The sequence below is a fragment of the Artemia sp. Qi Xiang Cuo genome, chromosome 13 (assembly GCF_049724085.1).
Source record: "Artemia sp. Qi Xiang Cuo chromosome 13, ASM4972408v1, whole genome shotgun sequence".
Classification (NCBI taxonomy): Eukaryota; Metazoa; Arthropoda; class Branchiopoda; order Anostraca; family Artemiidae; genus Artemia; species Artemia sp. Qi Xiang Cuo.
The window spans coordinates 48,581,762-48,600,448 of NC_142806.1; the positions used below are offsets into that span (position 1 = coordinate 48,581,762).

At 35.1% G+C, this 18,687-nt stretch overlaps 1 protein-coding gene across 1 annotated transcript in view; it reads left to right on the forward strand.

The window, feature by feature from the left end:
* Nucleotides 1-18,687, forward strand: part of bma (SCY1-like protein bma) — a 431,463-nt gene that overhangs the window by 188,425 nt on the left and 224,351 nt on the right. Inside the window, exon 5 of the mRNA XM_089099020.1 lies at nucleotides 468-563. Within this exon, the coding sequence (XP_088955146.1) occupies nucleotides 468-563 (96 nt within the window). The remainder of the gene's footprint in view (nucleotides 1-467; nucleotides 564-18,687) is intronic.

Below are 18,687 nucleotides of genomic sequence, written 5' to 3' on the forward strand. Positions count from 1 at the left end.
CTCCGATTTTCCTTCAAACTATGTTCTTTATAGCGTCAGTAAATTTTTTATGTTATCAATAGTTCATTCATAAAATTTATTTTAACACCAAGAGATAAAAAAAAGTCCCTAGCTACAACTACTACTACTACTAACAACTCACTGCAGCACCAGGCTGGATTATCTCCTGCTTTGCCCCTGTTTAGGAGCAAAAGATCCTAAGCTAGAATTTTACCGCAAACGGTTTTAGGCAATTATCTACAAAGACTGAAAATATTACATACGATTTCTGATGTGGAAGTGGCGACCTGTGTGCTATAGCTTACGTATAATTTTCAAAAAATTTCAAATATAAACTTTTTCTGGCGTCATTCATGATTAATTCATAAATCACGTAACTCCAAAATTACGTTTGTGATCTTGTATTTTGACTGTATGTTTATTATTTGTTTTGTATGCATAATAATATATATTTTTTTGTTTTCTAGAACGGCCAAATGACACTGAAGCCAGTGATTTAGTGAGTTGCCCTAGGTGGACATCAAAAATATCAAAGTCGGCACAGCCTGAGCTAGATTTCATAGGTAATTTAATGATCAATTTTTTCATAGAACTTGCGAGTATAGGTCATACCATATGTAAAAATCGAGTACTATATGTAAGACATTACTAAATTATATGCAAAGGGGGAAGAATTTTCCGGGGGGAGAAATACCGACTCCCATTTTATATTACCTTAAATTGGGTCACGAGAAATCCTCACTCATAAGCTTTTGGATATTCTGTTTAATTAGAAATGGTTAGGTTAGACTACCTTTAGTTAGGTGCTTTTCTTTAAAAAAAAGTGTTAAATTAAAAAAAATGGATACTTAAACATATAAAGTACACATTTCGATCATAAAAGTTGTCTATTTTAAACAGGGAGCCTAGTGCTAGACACGTACACTGGATGGAAAAACATCACTGAAATCTTGCAGCTTTAACTGACCTCGTTTTTTCACCAAGGTAGGGCTCTATTTTGCCTTGGGTCAGAAATTAGGTCAATTTTGCAAGAATGATATCTACAGGTTAGATTTAGTTCGTTTTTGAACGGAGTCAAGCCAGTGTTGATTGTTTCAATTGTTCTTAGCTCATTTTAAAACAAATAACTGAAATTGGTAGCTCCGCCCTGATCTCGTTTTTCATCATGGCCGGGTGTAGCTTATTTTCACCCAGGTCGGAACTAGCTTGTCTAACCACCGGGTTAGTTATCTTTCTTTCCATAGTATCTACAACAAAATGTTAAGTAAAAGTAAACGCGAATATGTTATAATTGACTTTTTTTTTCTGTGACTTGAATACTTTAGTTGTACAAATGGTTCATATCTGGAACTCCGTCAATTAGCACACAGACATTTATCGTGAATTAACTATATAGACATTTATCAATACTTTGTGCAATCATTTTTCATTGGGTACCAAACTCTTTTTTATTGCTATCTTTACCTAATAAAATTATTTAGAAAATTAGAGATAGATCTGTTACAGGTTCAATTTTATATGAATTGGATATGGTCCACAAGATTGAGATTTCCCTTCCTGCTGGTTGTTGTTTTTTTTTTTTTTTTTTTTTTTTTTTTTTTGCAAAAGTAATCGAGACAAGTTAAGTTTAATGGATAGTTTTAGAACGATGAATCTATTAAAATTTTCAAACGTTAGAAACGGTTGTTTTTTGAAAGTCTATGGGTTAACACTGAAATTCATCATAAAATTCACTTCACCAAAAATATTTTCCTTAGAAGGTAATTTCTTTGTCAGAGCTATTTGCAGTAAAAAAAGTTAGAAAAAATTACTTAAAAAATTATGTAATGTAGTCAAAGTTTCATTTTTATGAGACTAACACTTTCTGCCAAATCCATTTACTTCCTGTTCATTCAATTATTTCTTTATTCTTTTTTTTCTAAATATTGAAAGACCACTTTAATGGATCACTCACTTTCATTATGGTAAAAATTTATAACTGGCTCTATTTACATCTCTTTTCGGTAACACTATGATCTTTATCGTCATTGTTGCTTTGTACAATGACTTTTTTCTTCAATAATAAATTCGTAGTTTTCATAGCTCTTATTATAAAACAATTTAAAACAGAGCTAGTTCCTAAAGTTCCGTAATTTTCATACTATTTGCCCTGCTTTTAAGGGTTTATCGAACTTCAGCAAAAAATAAAATGAAATAGCTTCATTCTTGATGAATATCTCTATTTTTTCGACGTGTGAATGAAAATTTTTATTTTTATTCAAGTTTGTATGAAATTTGAATGAACTTTTATTCAAGTACACATTTTATCAACTTTTTGTACTTTATCGATTTACCATTAAATTCAGTAGAAATTGCAAAACAATTGACTTTGCTAGAAATCTTCTTGTATGGGACTGTGAACCCATTAGAGTGTGTTGCTTCAGCACGGTTTTCCCCATTATTTGCTACAACTTTCAAATGATTTGTCTGTTTCTAAGATTTTTTCTTAATTTAAGATAAAATAACTTCTTCTTAGACTAACATTTTAATTATTCGCATTTACGTTAAAAAAAACTATTTTATCCTTTTTATTGAAACTTTTCTTTTTTGGTTCATATTTTAAGCTTTTTCATAATTTATAGATCTATGACAGTTAAACCCTTAAAAAAAATTGTAAACTTGATAGATTTGTTAAATTCTGCCTGTGTAAGTCCGGAAAACTATCGGAGATATTTTTTCGACATAATTTGCCCCATATTATGCTATGATTTTGATGCAATTGAACGTATTATTAAGGGTATATCAAATATAAGCCTAAAAAATGAAATTTGAAAGCTAAACAAATTAAATTTACGGTAAATAATTTACGCTAAAGTTTGACTCTGTCTCACAACTTTATTTCTTAAAACAATAAAAAAGTTTAGCGTAAAGTTCGAGGCGTTGAGGAGGGGACCGCCCCTTTCATACACGGAATAATCTCTATTTGTTTTAAGTTTTAATGTTAATCCTTACTTTCACTTAAAAATACTTTTTTTTATTCAATAGTAAAAATGAGCTAATGGCTCGTTAGTCTAGTCTAGAAGACTAGTTTAATTCAAGAAATGTAACTTAGTTTTGAAATCTAAAATATTAATGAGAACAAAAGGTTTTATAATTTAGATAGTCTACCTTTATAGTTTATAAATGTGAAAGAAAGTTTTGAAAAGTTTTCAATCTCAAGCGCAACTTTAAAAAATATTTCATCATTTCACTATTTATTACAAAGGCACAAGCCAGCAGGGTGATGGAAGGACTGTTCAGTCATAAAGCATAAGTATTGTGAACCTTTAGTGCGATAATTTAAGGCTTGTTTTATTAACACAGCATCATTCCAATTCATTGCTCACTTTTTTTTTATTTAGGATTAATTAAAAAAATTCCACAAAATGAGTTTTTCAAAAAAAAGTAAAGAACTTCATTAAACCAAAAATGAACAAAAATAGAATCAAATAATCTACCAAGCATACAACTACAACAAACCAGTATCAATAAATAAATGAAACCCAGAACAAACAGAAATTAAAATAAATAACAGAGTCAAACTCAAAACGAGCAGAAATTAATATGAATAGGGTTCTAAGCCCCATGCTTTCTAAAAGCCAGAATATGATTTGTACTTTACTGAAAAAAATTTAAATGAATTCACTGAAAAAAAATGTGCATTGTCAGTTTATTATACATATGCCGATGTTTATTCCTTAAAACCTTAATTAATTTTTGATTTCTTAAAGTTATAAAAGTGAAAATATTTAAAAGAATTTTTTCAGCAAAGTACAAATTATATTCTGGCTTTTAGAAAGCATGGGGTTTAGAACCCTACTCATATTAATTTCTGCTGGTTTTGAGTTTGACTCTGTTATTTATTTTAATTTCTGTTTGTTTTGGGTGGAAGGAAACAGTGGGGGGAGTGTCCTGCTCAAAGATATAATTTCCAGAACTTTCAATTGCGTCGAACAAAATTGCTATCTCAAAATTTTGATTGGATATGTTTGGGGAAATGGTGGGTGTGGAAGGTACTTTCGACTATTAAAAAGGGCACTAGCCATTTCAATTTCCAATCGAATGAGCCATTTTGAAGTTTCTACGACAACTCTATCTATAAAAACCTTATATGCCCCCAGGGCATAAATTACAACCTTTACCCTTGGGGGTCTGGGAGGTTTATCATCCTTAAACACATAATTTCCAGAACTTTCAACTACGTTGAACAAAATGGCTATCTCTAAACTTTTATTTAATGTTTTTGAGGAAATGGTGGACGTGAGAGGGGGGTTAATTCCTCTCCACTCACTTTTGATTATTAAAAAGGGCAATTTCAATTTCCAATCAAATCAGCCCTTTTTGAAATTTCTACAATAACTTTCTGTAGAAATCTTATATGCCCCCAGGGCATAATTTACAACCGTTGCACTGAGGGCTTTGAGGGGGTTATCATACTAAAAGACCTAATTTCCAGAACTTTCAACTACGTTGAAGAAAATGGATATATCAAAATTTTGATTGAATGTGTTTGGGAAAACGGTAGGCGTGAGAGGGGTGTTAGACGGTCTCCAATCATTTTCAATTATTAAAAAAGGCACTAGCCCTTTCAATTTCAAATTGAAGGAGCCCTTTTGAAGTTTTTACGACAACGCTTTCAATAAAAACCTTATATGCCCCAAGGGCATAACTTACAACCTTTTTGAATTTCCATTCGAATGGGCCCTTTTCAAGTTTCTACGACAAGGATTTCAATAAAAACCTTATATGCCCCCAGGGCATAAATTATAAACCTTGCCCTGAAGACTGTGGGGGGAGTGTTCTGCTCAAAGGTATAATTTCCTGAACTTTGAACTGCGTGGAACAAAATGGCTATCTTAAAATTTTTATTGGATGTGTTTGGGGAAATGGTCGACGTGGAAGGGCTGTTAGTTGCCTTCTAATCACTTCTGACTATTAAAAAGGGCACTAGCCATTTCAATTTCCAACCGAATGAGCTCTTTTTAAAGTTTCTACGACAACGCGTTCTATAAAAACCTTATATACCTCCAGGGCGTAACTTATAACCCTTGCCCTGAGGGCTGTGGGGGCGGGTGGGGGGGGGCATCCTCCAAGACCTAATTTCCAGAACTTATAACTACGTTGAATATCATGGCTATCTCAAAATTTTGACTGGATGTGTTATGGGTAAAGGTGGGCGTGAGAGGGGGGGTTAGTTGCCCTCCAAATACTTTTGACTATTGAAAAGGGTACTAGCCCTTTGAATATCCAATCGAATGAGCCTTTTTTGGAGTTTCTACAACAACGCCTTCTATGAAAACCTTATTTTCCCCCAGGGCATAACTTACAACCCTTGCCCTGAGGGCTTTGAAGGAGTGTCCTCCTCAAAAACATAACTTCAATGTGGAAATCAACTACGCTGAACAAACAACAAATTGGCTATCTCGAAATTTTGATTGGATGTGTTTCGGAAAATGGTGGGCGTGGAAGAGGTGTTAGTCGCCTTCCAGTCCCTTTCGACTGTTAAAAAGAACACAAGCCGCTCCAATTTTCAATTGAATGATTCCTTTTCGAAGTTCCTACGACAATTTCTTCGATATGAAGTGCCCAGCTCTAAAGGAAAAAAAAATAATAAATAATACATTGTGCCAACATCGTTCTTATATGCCCCCGGAGCATAACTTAAAACCCTTGCCCTGAGGGTTGTGGGGGAGTGTCCTCCTCAAAAACATATTTTATATCTGGAAATCAACCACGGTGAACAAAATGGCTCTCTCAAAATTTTGATTGGATGTGTTTGGAGGAATGATGGACGTGGGGAGGGGCTAATTGCCCTCCAATCACTTTCAACTATTAAAAAGGGCACTAGCCTCTCCAATTTCCAATCGAAGGAGCCCTTTTCAAAGGTTCTACGACGACTCCTTCGATACGAAGTGGTATGAAGAAAAAAAATAAATAAATAATATATTGTGCCAACATCGTTCTTTACTCCAAATTTACAGGGATTTCCCCGAAAATGTCGCAAAAACGGAGCTGCAAAATACTTGGGCCAAGAAGCGTTAAAGCTTTAAATCCGGGCATGGATATAAGGGCTGCTAACCATTATTTAAAGCCAAAATATTTGAAGGAAAGGATTAAAGCCATCCCTTACGTGTTCTGTTGCTTCAAGTTGGTCCGAAGATGCTTTCGAAAAATATTCATGGAACTGAAAGATTGGCTATCATAATGCAAAAATTTTCATTATATGATTAATAATTAGTTTAATATATTAATTGTATACAGGAATTTTATTCTTGCATTTCTTACCATAGATGAGATGAGATGAGATGACTTTATTTTCAACTAATAATTACATCATACTTAACTGGCACTTCCACATTTTTTTGAATAACATTATCAACAAACGTAGAAATGGTAAGAACGTATGCCGTTTTATTAAGCCACTCTTGTGGCTTGAGCAGCGTCACACAATCTTTTATCATAAACCAAACTCATTCACTCTTCCTACTCTTTTCATACCAATCAATACGATTTAACTCTCCCGAATAATAATAATAAAAAAAAAATATTTAATTCCCACCTAACAAAAACTTTTTTAATCTAATTTTAAACTGAAACTGGTTTTCTGACTCCCTAATACTCTCCTGGAAACCATTCCAAAAGTTAACTGCATAATTTCCAATTGCAAAACTAGATCGACTCGTACTCCTTACTTCTGAGACTAAGCTTCCGCGACCTCTAGTCATATGATGATGATAATCAGAATTAAACTTAAAAAAATCTCTAAAATATTCTGGAGATAATCTTGGTAATCTTGGTAATCTTGGGTCGTGGAGATAAGCACTTGGTAAGTAAACACTCCCGCCTGATGGTCCCTGATCTGATGAACATTTAAAATTCGAAAACTGATAAGACATTCACGCTTATGCTCATACTGAATAAACTCACCTAATACTCGAAGCGCCTTATTCTGAAGAACCTGCAGTCTTTTAATATTTTAATAAAAATTAGATGCATAAATACAGCAACAATAAACAATAAAAGGATGAAAAAGAGTATGATATATATTTCTTAAAACAGTTAAGGGTACCACGTGTTTCAAACGCCGCATCACTCCAAGACCTCGTGCAAGTTTAGAAGAAATCATATTTATGTGTTTCTTCCAGTTCAAATTATTATCAACATAAAATCCTAAATATTTATTTTCAAAAACCTGTGAAAGCGACACATTTTCAAATACTATAGAAGCACTATTTAAAATTTTTCCTACCCTACTAAAAATTATATAATTTGTCTTAGAAGTATTAACAGCAAGGTAACTCAAAGAGGTAAACACCAAAAGGTTTTCCAGTGTTCGGTTTGCTTTATCCACTAGTTCTTCCAGTGACCGTGCAGAAATCGTCAAAACAGTATCATCTGCAAATGCTGTAACAGTTGCTTCAGGCATGTAGAACCTCAGAGTATCGACGTATACGAGAAAGAGTAACGGACCCAGGACTGAGCCCTGTGGAACTCCACATTTTACAGGATAGACCACTAACGATGTCACCTAGCATTACTTTAGTTGACCTTCCATAAAAATATGATTTAAACCAATTCAAGCTAACTTCTTTTATCCCCAGACTAGATAGGCGACACAGCAACAACTCAAAATCCACAGTGTCGAAGGCTTTTTTGAAGTCGACAAAGATCGTTAAAGGAATAAAACCTGTTTCTAGAGCTCCATTGACTATATCCCGAAGAGGGTGAACAGCATTGCTAGTAGAATGTTTACTGCGGAATCCAAATTGGCTGTCACACAATATTCCTAGTTTATCCAAATATTCATAAAATCTCCTGTGAATTATCTTTTAATAGATTTCAGAAAAAATAGGTAATAACGAAATCGGTAGCCAATTCGATAGTTCTTGTTTGTTGCCCCCTTTATACAATGGTATTACCTTTGCCAGTTTAAGACCACTAGCGAATTCACCGGTCTGGCGTGATAGATTTATTAAATCAATTAGACAAGGTAGTATATAAACTAGGATAGCATTTACAGCTCTAAGATTAAGTCCATCTATTCCGGCCGAGTTGGACTTTAGTCCTTTCACTGTGCTCTCGATCTCCTTTGCTTTGCACTTCTCGAACGAGAAAATACACCCTTCGCCTCGATTATCAATAAAGGACTTCTCCAGATGTCTTCTAGACTTTTTAGCTACTTCTTCCTTAATACTTGCGCCTATGTTCGTGAAATATTTTCCTAATTCATCTGCCATTTCCTGTTTATCAGTGATTTCACTTCCGTTCACCAACAGACTCTTTACTCCATCATTATCATTAGTCAATAGCCAAGGCTATGCAAAATGGTGTTAAACTTGGATATGAATATTTATCTGTGAAAGAATATCTGTCGGCACCTCGGTGCTGTCTAAAATGCCGTTCGCCAGACCATAAAGTAGCTGATTGTGCATGTTTGGTTGAGAAGTGTGCACGCTGTGCGGGCCCTCATATTTCCACCAAGGATTCTCCCTGCCAGCTTGATGCAAGGTGTGCCAATTGTGGGGAAAATCATGCCTCCTTTAGTCTTAGATACAAAGTGCTGAGAGATATCATTGCCAAGAAGAAATGATTGTACCTGTTTCGATTGTTTCGCTTAATATAAACGGTACTCGTTTAAAGGAGCATATGATTGTTGAATTGTGTGACCAGTTTGACATAGTCTGCCTTCAAGAACACCTCCTGACTTCTGCTAGTATTAACCTATTAAAAAGAAGTCGTAATCATTCTGTTTTTACAACTAATGCTGAGGTCACTTTTGGTAGACCTTCTGGAGGCCTCGCGTGCATTGTTAAGAATAACCTGAGTTTGCTCTCTCCAGTGTGTTTTCAAAGTGATAAATTCATCCTTGCGGTTTGGTTTGGTAATACTGTGATGATAAATGTGTATCCTCCGTGTAACAAAAAAAACTATTACCGCTTTAAACGCGTATATGAAAGCCTTGGCAAATCTTAAGGCTATTCTTGCGTCTGTTGTATCGACTGGTTATGATTTCATAGTGGTTGGTGACTTCAACAAAGATATTACAAGTCAGTCAGTTAGATCCGATATAGTCCTTGATGCTTTTTCTGCTTATAAAATAGTCGAGAAAAGTGTTGATTATTCATATATTCACCAATCTGGAAGTTTGTCTAATATTGACCATGTAGTTTCCTCACCCAATATTAATGTATCGACTGTTCTTGTTCATGAAGACTATCGTGATATTGACCACCTCCCTATTTCGTTCTCTGCTTCACTAGTCGCTTCCCGTTCTACTAGACCATTTACACAAAGTTCTTATCATCTATAGCACAATGTCGTCTTATCATCTAAAAGTAGTTTGCCCAACTTTGATAGATCACCTTCAGCTACTGTTTCAGATGTGTTTATCTACTTCTATGGTTCCCGACAGTTTTCTCTGTGGCACAGTCACCTCGGTTTTGAAGCGTGGAAAAACTTCCTCAGAGTGTAGTTCTTATCGACCAGTTACTGTTTCGTGCACTCTTAGCAAAATTTTTGAATATATTCTTCTCCCTTTCATTTCAGAAAATCTTAATTTTGGTGAATATCAATTTGGCTTTCAAAAAAGGCTGGGATGTCAGCACGCCCATCGTGCTCTAGCTTCCCTCTTGTTGCATTCTGTAAATGATAAATCTCCTCTTCATATCTGTGCTCTTGATCTTTCGAAAGCTTTCGATAGTATAGTCCACTTACATGCACTCTATTCCCTTTTTTCCAACAATATTAACCTTTCTATTGTTGTTTCGTCACGGTACTGGTATTCAAACTCTTTTATTCGGGTAAAATTTAATGGAGCAGTTTCTGATTCCAAGGTGTTTCTTCGATGTGGGGTCCGTCAAGGTGGTGTGCTTTCTCCAACTATTTTTAAGTTATGTATAGCTCTTATCCTTTCATCCTTGCCTTCGACTTTCATTTCTGATGGAATTGATGTCTCGTATCTTGCTTATGTGGACGATGTTCTCCTTGTCAGTCCTTCTAGGGCTGGGCTCTCACATTCTGTCAGCTGGATCTCAGACCAGTTCAGGTGGATTGGGCTTATGTTGAACGTTGATAAGTGCAAATATAGTTCATTTAATTCGAGTGCGAGTCTCCCCCTTAACTGTGGGTTTTTCTCTATTCCACGTGTCTCTTCTTTTCGGTGGCTTGGTCTTCACATTACTAATAACTTCAAAACACTTCGGGCTCTAACAGTTTCTAATGCAAAAAAAAATTCAGATAGGATATTAAAAAATTTTTGCATACATACGGAGGTACAATATGCCCGAACTTGGGAAATATATTCTTCATTATGTGATCATTCTCTTCTTTTTTTTATCTGGTTTTCTTCCAATTCTGAAGCCTAAAGATCTGAATTCTATCTGGTCTTATTATTTTAAATTTTCTCGGTACCTTTTGTGCCTCCCTCCGTGGTTCCGGAACCGGCCTCTAATAGTGCGATGCGGCCGTCCTTTTTTCCGGGAAAAAGCGACTGTGCTTGCGGGAAAGCTGTCGTTATCTGCATGTCTTACTGCACACCATAATTTACGTCGTTTTATGTAAATAATTGTTAAGTGTGCGAGTTTGCTTTTTTTTTTTTTGTTGTTGTTTGTCCGCTTCTTTTTTATAGTGGGTAATAAATAAATTACTATTATTATTTTAAAACCTCATTTATTAGTCGCCAGGTTTCTTTTGCATCACCACTTTTACCATCAAAATCAGAAGCATAATATGCTTTTTTCTCACTGCAACGCTTATGGTTAACTTTGTTTCTCACTCGCTTAAATTCTTCAAATAAACTCACATTTTCCGGGCTTTGTAAATGTTTTTCAAAAAGCTGGTTTCGCAAATGCATCATTTCAAGCAATTCTGTGGTCACCCATGGCTTTCTTGGCTCATTTTTCTTTTTCCTCATTTTCCTCAGAGGACAAGACACCTCAAATACCGGTAAGAGAATATTCATAAACCTGTCGAACGCTGTAGTTGCATTTTGCTCTTCGATAACTTCATCCCATGCTATAGTACTAACTTGCTCTTTCAGATTTCTCAAGTTGTTATTTCTCATATCTCTATAAGCTCTCTTACTTAAGTTTTTAGCCAAAGTTTTAATACTATTTATCATACAAACAATCGGGAGGTGGTCAAAAGCAGGTTGAAGGAGAACATAACAGAATGCTTGCATCAATAGGTTTGAAGAAACAAATATGTTATCAATTAATGTTGCCGACTGAGCAGTGATACGGAAAGGAATCAGATTCACTGGGTACAAATCATGAGATGATGCAAGATTTAAAAATTCTAAATTAAAACTATTTAAATTCAATAAATCAAAGTTAAAATCACCCAGAATAACGCACTCTGATTGACTAGACTGGGCCCTACTTAAAAACAGATCAAACTCCTGAAAAAATTCCTCCGGATGAGCACCAGGGGGTCTATAAACCAGACAAAAAATTAAATTTTTACCATTATCTATTTCAATCTCAAAAGAAAAAATTCAATCTTACCTTCATTCCATAAATAAAGATCCTCCCTTTCCTTAAAATTCAATCCCTCTCTTACCAAAAATGCAAGTCCCCCGCGCCCCACTGACTGCCGCGACTTTGATATCAGTTGGTAACCTGGAAAAGCGTAGGAAGAGAGAAGACCATACATACTCAAGAATGATTCACAAATTCCCAAAACACCAATCACACTATCAATATTACTTAAAAACTGAACAGTTTCTTCAAAAGCCGAGGTTATGTGGCAATTCCATTGAGCAACACACAAATTATTCATCTCTTTTTTAATTTGACCAAACTCTTTTTTTTATTCCAATATTCACGGCGCCAGGTAGTTCAAAGTATCTGATATGCCGCTATTCATTTACCTCTTTCGATGGCCTCCCTCCTAGCCGCTACGTCTTCAAAACGAACGTAGCGGCTAGGACGGAGTGGCTTTGGGCATTCATCAATTCGATCTTGAAAATGGAGACCTATCTGATGTGATAAAACATCATCGACTTAGAGCGAATTTTTTTTCAAGCAACTCTAACCTAGGTATCGGGAGTAGGCTAACCACAATAAAAAAGTAAAATACAAAGCCACGATCTTGTTTTCATCAGTAGGGAAAAAACAAATACATAAACTGGACATAAGGAATAGGAACAATTGAATAATAAGAATAATAAGAATAAATAAACACATAGAAAGACTCAAAAAAAAAAAAAAAAAAAAAAAAAAAAAAAGAGGACACTCAGCCATGATCGAATATGTCATTCAGAGACGAAAGTCTACGAGCAGAAGTTGCATTCTTCGGACGGACATAGATCCGACCTTGGTTTGACCACACGAACTTATTGCCGTATTTTTCCCTTGCAGCATTCAACAATTCTCTTTTTTTCTTTGTTAGGTTCTCCGCCACAAAAATCTTCGTGTTCACAAAGTTTTTTTTGCAAGCAAAAACTTTCACAGCTGTGTGGCGGTCTTTAAACTTCACTAAAACAGGAGCAATTTTATCAGAGCGGCTATCATCAGAGTTCAGCCGAAACCTATGCACAGACATAACATCACTATCAGCAAGACCTGAGAACGCCATCTTATTGCGTATAATATTCATTGTTGCATCTTTTACTTCAACACCGTGGGGTTGCTTGACACCATTGAATAGTAGTGTGTCCAGTCTCAAATCTTGGTCAGCATCATCGAGCTTGGCTTCAACTCTAGCAACTCGATTTTCAAGTAATTCCAGTTGATTTTGACATATTTTCAGGTGTTTTTCAATCCTGTCAAATCTCGGAGTAAATTCCAATATTATCGCATCGTGAACTACGCCAATTATCTTTTGAATTTCAGCAGCGGATGGTGTGGTCGAGGGGTGAATTTTAAATGCTTCATTAACTTTCTGCGCAATAGCCTGTTTCATATTTTCTGTTGTTACTGCTACATCTTTAAGAGTTAGTTCAATAAGCCCCAAAGTATCTGAACTTGTAGCCTATTTTTTATAAACAAGCGGGCTGAGAGCAAGTTCCTCAAAAGCGTCTTTAACTCCCTTTCCAACTTTTTTCATAGCTTCGGTTTTGTTTGATTCGAAACTTTTTAAATTTTGTTCCAAAACCCTTTCAACTTCATGCGATACGTAACAAAATATTTGGTACTTAAATCGACCAGATTTATCTGCGACAGAACGGAGAATTCTGACTGGCCATAAAGGATACCTCGCAAAGCTTGCCAGGGCAAGGTCATCATCCTGAAACAAGGGCATCACGGCTTCGAAGAAAAGGCAGGAAAAAGAAAAAAAAAAAGGCAGGAAATAGACTTATCTTCACGTGGGCAGGCCCACGGCTGCAGTGGCTGTCAACTCTATGGAAACCTGGCCCAGTGATCCATGGAACCTGCTAAGCTTCATCACTGTTTTCTGACATCCCATTTCACGAAAAATAAATATCCAATCAGTAATTATCCAATCTCAAATTCACCAAAAACTTCAAGAAAAGTATCCACTTCTCGCCAAAAGTCTATCACCAACGAATTAATTGATACACATAGGACGGGATTATACGTCACTATAATCCCAAGCCAATTGTTGTTACGAAATTCACTGATTTAATAATGTTCATAAGTTATCCGATTTTAGATTTTAGATGTGTTTGCTCTGAACTCTGAAATAAGAATTTTAAAAAATTCAGAAAATCATTCCAAATTGACTGATTTTTTTTATCCAGAATATGTGAATCAACATTAACACATCAGAGCTAGAGCAAGTAGATGTTTTCAATTGTCACATATCTTCATTTTATTAGTCTTGCAATACTTCTCCATGGAAACCAGAGGTCACTTGATGCTCAAGAGATATAGACCTTCTCTGTCACGACGATTGCATGCCGTACACAAAGCGGTTTCTGCACGCTCAATACACATAACGGTGTTACAGATAGACAGGTGGTAATAGTATTGTTTAGATGGATTAGTCGAAACCAAAAGTATTTTCAATATGCTTTATTAGAAAGTCAGGAAGTTGTTGGATTCAGAAACAATACCGTACCAGTTGTTTTTATAATTTTACAGTGGAGAAAGTTATAATTTTTGATTTATTAGAAAAAAAAGTCCTGCAGGAATATAAATAAGAAAAATAACTCAAAATTTGTCGTTTGTAGCTGAACCATTTGACTTCAATGTGGCATATAGTACGTGTATAAAATGTAGCCCTGTTTCTTACCAAATCAATGTGCTAATATGTTACACCTTTTGACAGAAAAACGGTTTGAACGAAAAGACTGTGGACTATGATTGTACTTCTAAGGCCGTTTTTTACATAAATCTTTCTTCATTCTAATCTGATCAGTGGTTGAAGCACCTTAATGACATTTTCATGAGAGTTTTTTCTTCAATATCCTTATTTTGCAGCAAGTCGTAAAAAACTAAAAAGAACGATAATCTAGGCAGAAAGAAGTAAGACCTTATCTTACTTTATTCTCTATTCTCTTATTTCAGAAAAAGTAAGAGAATAGAAAACTCGTAATAGTCAAATGTTTGGTAGGTTGGCAGTAAATGTTTTTACTTTTATAACTTTAATAAATCAAATAATATTAACATTTTGATTACTAAATATCAGATATATATATATATATATATATATATATATATATATATATATATATATATATATATATATATATATATATATATATATATATATATATATATATATATATATATATATATATATATATATATATATATATATATATATATATATATATATATATATATATATATATATATATATATATATATATATATATATATATATATATATATATATATATATATATATATATATATTAAACTGACAATGCACATTCATTTGTATTTTTTTCAGTAAAGTGCAAATTATGCTCCGGCCATCGGAAGGCATAGGGGTTTTGAGTCCTACTCATGTTAATTTCTGCTCGTTTTGAGTTTGACTCGGTTATTTATTGTAATTTCTGTTCGTTTTTGGTTTCATTTATTTATCGATGCTGATTTGTGGTAGTTTCACGCTTGGTAGATTATTTGATTTTATTTTTGCTCATTTTTGGTTTAATGGAGGTCTTTACTTTTCTTAAACCATGTTTTGTGGAAAAAGTTTTTTTTTTAATTAATTTCTTTTCTTTTTATACTTATATATTCTTTTCAGGGAAAAAGAAAATAATACTTTAAATCTTTTCGTATTTTTTAAGACTTTTTAGTTTGGCCTGCTATTTGAATGCCAGAGGAAAATTTTCAGCAATTTTTAACAACATACACCCTTTTAAAAATCTGGGCACAAATAGTAGTGTTTAATTTAGTTTCGTACCTCCCCTAGTTGACCTGAAATAGAAAACTTGATACCATTCAAAAAAAAAACTGTATACTTTCTTTGATAGCTTGGATACACTTATGCTATTTTGATTTGGTTCAATTTTAAGAGCAGAAGTAGCCCCGAAAGTTTGAACATAATACCCTCAGTCATTCTTGGGATATTCCTGAGATGCCTTATTGGGAATTAGCATTTTGATTTGATCTTAAGGCAACATTTAGTTTTTAAACATAATGGGCAAATGGGAGGGTGGGCATGGGAGAGGGACTAGTTGCCCTCCAATCACCTTCGACTATTAAAAAGGGAATTAGCCCTTTCTATTTTCAATCGAATGAGCCCTTTTCGAAGTTCCTACTCCTTCGATAAAAATGCCCTGGTCTAAAAAAAAAAAAAAAAAAAAAAAAAATAACACGTTGTACACACATCGATCTTTACTATAAAAATTTAAATCCTTTCAATCACTTCTGACTATTAAAATTTAAAATTCCGACTTTCAATTTCCAATCGAATGAGCCCATTTGAAGTTTCTACTACAACACTTTCTATAAACACCTTATGTGCCCCCAGGGCATAAATTACAACCCTTACCCTGAGGGCTGTGAGGGGGTTGTCATCCTCAAAGACATAATTTCTGAACCTTTAAACTACGTTGAACAAAATGGCTATCTTAAAATTTTCATTAGATTTGTTTGGGGAAATGGTGGGTGTGAGAGGGTGGTTACATGCCCTCCAATCAATTTCGACTAGACTATTAAAATAACATTAGCCGTTTCAATTTCCAATCGAATGATTCCTTTTTAAAGTTTCAACTACAACGCTTTCTATAAGAAAAGCCTGATATGCCCCCAGGGCATAATTTACAACCCTTGCCCTGAGGGCTGTGGGGGGAGTGTTATCCTCAAAAACATAATTTCCGGACTTTTTAACTACGTCGAGAAAATTTCTCGACGTATTAAACAGGGCATTATCCGTTTCAATTTCCAATCGAATGATTCCTTTTTGAAGTTTCTACGACAACACTTTCTATAAAAAAAGCCTTATATGCCCCCGGGGCATAACTTACAACCCTTGCCTTGAGGGCTGTGGGAGGAGAGTCAGCCTCAAATAGATAATTTCCAGGCTTTTTAACTACGTTGAACAAAATGGCTATCTCAAATTTTTTATTGGATGTGTTTTGGGAAATGGTGGGTGTGAGAGGGGTGTTATCCTCCGATCAATTTTGACTATAAAAAAGGGCACAAGTTCCTTCTAATTTCCAACCCAATGAGCCCTTTTTGAAGTTTATACAACGTCACTATCTATAAAAACCTTATATGTCCCCAGGGCATATCTTACAACCCTTGCCCCGAGGGCTCTGAGGGGGTTATCATCCTCAAAGACCTAATTTCTAAAACTTCTAACTACGTTGAACAAAATGGCTATCTAAAAATTTTGATTTGATGTGTTTGGTGAAAAGGTGGGCGTGAGAGGGGGATTAGTTGCCCATAAATCACTTTCGACTGTTAAAGAGGGCACTAGTTCTTTGAATTTCCAATCAAATCAGCCTTTTTTCAAGCTTCTGCGGCAACGCTTTCAATAAAAAAAAAACCTTATATGCCCTCAGGGCATAACTTACAACCCTTACCCTGAGGGCTGTGGGGGGAGTGTCATCCTCAAAGATATAATTTCCAGACCTTTTAACTACTTTGAACAAAATAGCTGTCTCAAAGTTTTGATTGGCTGTGTTTGGATAAATGGTGGGCATGGAAGGGGTGTTAGTTGCCATCGAATCACTTTCGACTATTACAAAGGGCACTAGCCATTTCAATTTCCAATCAAATCAGCCCTTTTTGAAGTTTCTACGACAACGCTCTCTATAAAAACCTTGGATGCCCCAGGGCATAACTTACAACCCTTGCCCTGAGGGCTGTGGGGGGGGGTGTCATCCTCAAAGACTTAATTTCCAGATCTTTTAACTACGTTAAACAGAATGGTTATTTGAAAATTTTGATTGGATGTGTTTGGAGAAAAGATGGGCGTGAGAGGGGGGTTAGTTGCCCTCTAATCACTTTCGACTATTATAAAGGGCCTAGCCCTTTGAATTTCCAATCGAATTAGCCTTTTTTGAAGTTTTCACGACAACACTTTCTATAAGAACCTTATATGCCCCCAGGGCGTAACTTACAACCCTTGCCCTGAGGGCTGTGGGAGAGTATCCTTCTAAGAAACACAATTTCTATCTGTAAATCAACTACGTTGAACAAAATGGCTATCTCAAAATTTTGATTGGATGTGTTTTGGGAAATGATGGGCGTGGAAGTGGTGTTTACGTTAGTGGTGTTTACATCGTTCTTTACTTAGGCAGCGCGATTGCGCTGCCTATGATAAACACACATCAGGAGATGCAATCAGTAGATAAGACCCAATAAATGGAATATTTTCCATTTGATTGAGAATCGCAGTATATGCACAATGTCATTTTGGGCAAGAAGATAAGTATTGAGCTTAGAAAACCTATTGAGGTAAATTGATGTTAGGTATTTTTCTTACAACTAAGTACGAATTCATTGCTAAATTGGAGAAATATATTGATCAAGTGGATAGCTATACCTATCTGGGTAGTAATATTAGTAACGATAGTGGATGCAGTAAAGATTTAAAAATAGCCCAGGCCAGTTGATTTAGAACAGCCAGTTGAAACAGTTTTTCATAGTTGAAAAAGAGTTTAGAAGAATAGGAAGATAGTTCCACGAACCGAGACTAGAATATTGGAAGCTACAGTGATGACAGTGGTCAAGTAGGTTCTGAAACGTGGGCACTTCGAAAGACGGAGGAGGATCTTTTTGGTCACTTAAGAACAGCACTGGAACTCTTAATTTCCTTTCTAATGAGCCCTTTTCCAATATTCTAGGACTATATATTCGATGTGATCACCCCTAGAAAAAAAAAAAATAACCCCGCATCCTTGAACTTCATACTGGCGAAAATACAAACTTCCACATTTCTGCAGATGGGAGCTTGAAACTTCTACAAAAGGGTTATAGGATACGTTGAATCTAATAATGTGATTTTCAGCAAGATTTCTTGACTTTTAGGGGGTGTTTTTCCCTTTTTCAAAATCAATTTTCTCTGGCTCGTAGCTTTTGATGAATAACATTAAACTTAATTAATCTTATATATTCAGAATCAGCATAATACGTTGATTCATCTATTGATGACATCTATTGATGTCAAAATTCCGTTTTATTAAAGTTTCGGTTACTATTAATCCGCGTCGCTCCTTATTTACAATTCGTTACCACGAACTGTTTGATTCCAAATATATAAAGTTCCTTAAGTTTAATGCTACCCATCATTAGCTACGAACCCGAC